We start from the raw sequence: 3915 nt of genomic DNA, 5'->3' as shown, positions 1-3915 counted from the left end.
CATTGGGGGCAGTCTTACAGCACCAGTCACATCCAATTTCGTATTTCAATCGACAGTTGGCCGCTCGTCATCACAACTTCGCAGCGTATGAACGGGAATTAATTGAGTTGGCCAAGGCGGTCCAACACTGGCACCCTTACTTATGGGGTCGTGCCTTTCTCATCCGGACTAATCACTACAGCCTTAAATTCATATTGGAACAATGTCTGACGACTTCGCCCCAACAGCATTGGATCAGTAAGTTGATGAGATTTGACTTTTCGATCGAATACCGTGTCGGGAGATTAAACAAGGCCACGGATTGCCGGAAGCGGAGGAGCACAATACCATTGAGGAAAACAAAAATTCCTGGAATGTCGACTCTATTTTCCACAATAATCTAAAAATGAAGTTCAGGGTTGGAATCGTTGATGCCGATTTGAACGAATCTTGTGCTTCCGCTGGTGAGTTCACTGGTAACCCTAGATTGTGTGATGAGTCTGAGGGTTTCAATCTTGTTCTTGAGGGCCACAAAGAAGATCACCGAAAGACCAAACGTGTTCACAACCATCCGAATGAAGGTACTGAGGAAAGTTTGGATTTATCAGAGCAGACAGGTATGTTCAATCTCCTAATTCATGATAATGAGGAGCTTATCGATGAGAAACACGCAATTGTGTCATCCTCCATCGGTCCAGATTATTACATGGGGATTATTTCTTTTGTTGATAAGGATCAGGTTGAGCCAGGTTGTGCTATTCTTATGCACAATAAGGTTCTTTCTGTTGTTGGGCTTCTGCAAGATGAAGTGGACCCTATGGTTTCAGTTATAAAGGTTGAGAAGGCTACATTGGAATCATATGCTGACATTGGGGGATTAGATGCACAAATACAAGAAATCAAAGAAGCAATTGAGTTTCTTCTAACTCATCCGGAGCTCTATGAAGCCAATGGAATCAAGCCTCTGTATGGCGTTATGCTCTATGGAGAGCCTGGTACTGGCAAAATTTTACTTGCGAAAATAGTGGCCAATTCAACACTACCACCTTCTTGTGTGTTGTTGGTAGTGAGTTGGTTCAGAAATATCTAGGTGATGGCCCAAAATGGGTTAGGGAGCTTTTTAGGGTGGTTGATGATCTTTCTCCTTCTATTGTATTTATTGATGAAATAAATGTAATGGGCACAAAGAGGTATGATGCCATTCAGAATCTGAACTTAGGCAACTAATGGAAGCAGCTGAGGTGGAGGGAAATGGTACAATTGATTATATTGAATTGATAACAGGAACGACGCATCAGAATAGAGTAGAAAAAGAAGATCTCTGATATACGGCTTTGAAAATTTTTGACAAGGACAAGAGTGGATCCAGAGAGGGACCTGCTGATTTGGCAGCATAGGGGTTATGCAGAGATCCACTTAGTGTTGGATTTGATGTAGCCTACAAGATAGATGTGGAAATGCTAAGTGTTGGCAGCTGGTTGGAAATTGTGCCAACTGATATGGGAGGTACAACTAAAATGTTGAACTCCAGAGCAAGGGGAAAACTTCCACTTGCTGAAGCAAGGCATGCAAAATTCTCTGCTTCATGGGACATACCACTATAAGTATATTCGGTACCATCTGTTGTCAAAATAACTAATCTTGGGCACAGACAAGAAGAAGAGGTCAATAAAAGGACTGCAATGGATGCAGTGCCATCTGCCTGTCTCAAAGAGGCTACGCCTAATGCCAGGAGTCGAAAGGCAGTAGAAACTACACTGATCCAATTAACTATGGGTGATAATCTTAGTCAAAGATAAAGTGCATAAGGTGCGTAGGGAAGTCGGAGCATTATGAAAGGATGATGGATCTTACCTTGAAGATAGATGGAAGTAGGGCAACTCTTGAAGTAGCACTGCAGCAATTTACCTCTACTTAAAATTTGGAAGGAGAAAACAAGCATCCCTGTGGTAGATGCAAATCCTATGAAAGGGCCGAGCAGCAGCTGACCATCTAGGAGGCCCCTAGTGTTCTGCCAATTATTGTACAGCGCTTTCAGTCGGGAAAAACTGTCAAGCTCAACAACATGGAAATTTATGGGCCCTACATCTGCTATGTGAAGGAAATTTAGGGGCAGTAGTACAAGATGGAAGACAATGTGAATCTAAACTGGATGGATGAACGAGCCTCTGAGCCATTAGTGGACTCGGATATTTATCAGGGCTCACAAAGCTCAGTCTGGAAGTGTAGCGAGAAGCAGGAAGTTTCTTTGAAGATAATGCATCTTCGGGTGCAGCAGCAACTCACTTTTCTTTTGTCACAAACTGAACTTCTTGGAGTTATCGGCAGTACTGGTGGCCTTCCTTCATCATCCGAAGCTACTGTATTCCTCAACAGTCAAGGAAATTCATGGATTTGTCTCAACAACAGGGATCTTCTCAATTTCGTGAGGAGAACCAGCATAAGGTTTCAGGGCCAAAACAACATGCTTAGAATGCAGTTTGTCAGGCCTACCTACAATATGCTTTTTAGACTGCTTAGCAAAAGGCTCAGTGAAATCCACTACAATAAATGACTCAAGGAATAATGTTGGGCCCATCTACGAAGGATTAGGAAATCCGTATGCACAATCTTAAGATGCAAGAGCTCATGTCTCTCCGGGCCGCCAATCAACGGCAACTATCCAATTATAAGAAGCCTACTGATCATTTTGGTCATGGTGAGAAGCAGATGGGTCAAGGCCAGACAATTGAACTTATACCTCCTCAAGCAAATATTTCATTGACTTCATTAATTTATTATAATCAGAGTACATGAACCTCTATTTATAATAGAGAAAGGTAGTATAGTCCAATTACAATAAAACTAACTACCTTTGTCCCAATTACAATAAAACTAACTACCTTTGTCCCAATTACACCCAAACTATAATACTTAAAGATAAGTTTGAGCATAATTAAATAACTCAATATAGATAACAGACAAACATAACTCAAACTAGAACTCTTCTAGGACGTGACCATAAGATAATGATGCCATTGTGAGTCCGTCTTGATCTTCTAACTTATGTGATAAGGATGTCAGTTCGTGGTAATCATGGTGGATCCTACTTCTTATAGGTTTGGGCCCATCTTGTGGGTATTCCTTGCTTATGTGGCCCATCTTACAAAGTACTCTTAGATATGTGGGCCTTCCTTGGTCGTGTGAGCTGGAGCCCATCTTCCAACACTCCCCCTCTAGCTGGGGGTGAGAAAACATCATGAAATCCTAGCTTACTGCAAATGATGTATATAATTTTTTTCATAAAATGGCACATCTTCCAATATGCTTTCATCTTCCAACACTCCCCATCACGTTGTTGCATCCTTCCATGAGGCCCAACTGACATAATATAAGAGAGAGTAAAAATTACTCCTAGCCAGTAAGACATTGCTTCATACTCCAGTCCTAATGCTAGATGTAGGAAAAACTCCATCTTCTGTAGGTAGAGTGTCTATCGGCATTGCTCTTAAATGTCCACCACCATGTCCCTCCATAGGACAACAACTCTTAAGTGGTAGGAGTAATAAAAGCTAAAGGGAGGGTGGGGGGGCGTAGTGGGTTTATTTATAATGGTTTCCCAATCCAGACACCGACTCTCATGGTATCCCAACCATGATATTTTTTATAGTTAAATTTATCACGGTGTCCCAATCTAGGCACCGACTCTCATAGTGTCCCAACCGTGATACTTTTTAGAGTCAAATAAATTATGGTATGAGAAAAGGTAATAAGGCCACCTCTTCTTCAATAATAATGTCTCATCCAAAGAGACATAATAGTAGTAGATGTAATGTAACACAACCATCTTCCAACACATATAAAAAGAACCAAAATAATAAACCTTGTAGAAGAACCCATGAAATAATCATAATCCGATATAAATATTTTTTATTAGATGCATATGTTGGTCACTTC

At 41.1% G+C, this 3915-nt stretch overlaps 1 protein-coding gene across 1 annotated transcript; it reads left to right on the top strand.

Moving 5' to 3' along the window:
* The first annotated feature begins 385 nt into the window (after nucleotides 1-385).
* Nucleotides 386-1778, top strand: LOC137955027 (26S proteasome regulatory subunit 4 homolog). Its single transcript, XM_068801905.1, has 3 exons — nucleotides 386-974; nucleotides 1417-1543; nucleotides 1631-1778. Exons 1-3 carry the CDS (start codon nucleotides 386-388, stop codon nucleotides 1776-1778), a joined length of 864 nt encoding a protein of 287 aa, XP_068658006.1.
* Nucleotides 1779-3915: the final 2137 nt, after the last annotated feature.

This window comes from Aristolochia californica, unplaced genomic scaffold, assembly GCF_029961685.1.
Source record: "Aristolochia californica isolate CCGP_79_NKW_82.1479 unplaced genomic scaffold, dmAriCali1.0.hap1 SCAF_2, whole genome shotgun sequence".
Taxonomy (NCBI): Eukaryota; Viridiplantae; Streptophyta; class Magnoliopsida; order Piperales; family Aristolochiaceae; genus Aristolochia; species Aristolochia californica.
Note: the sequence above shows the minus strand (reverse complement) of the source record. Positions and strands in the feature narration are given on the sequence as shown.

What these genes read in the sequence shown, in the direction of transcription:
- LOC137955027 (XM_068801905.1), top strand. Translation starts at nt 386, where the DNA reads ATGAAGTTCAGGGTTGGAATCGTTGATGCCGATTTGAACGAATCTTGT. An exon ending in TATGCTCTATGGAGAGCCTG is followed by an intron (nt 975 to 1,416) that starts GTACTGGCAAAA and finishes GATTTGATGTAG; the next exon opens with CCTACAAGATAGATGTGGAA. An exon ending in CTTCCACTTGCTGAAGCAAG is followed by an intron (nt 1,544 to 1,630) that starts GCATGCAAAATT and finishes TCTTGGGCACAG; the next exon opens with ACAAGAAGAAGAGGTCAATA.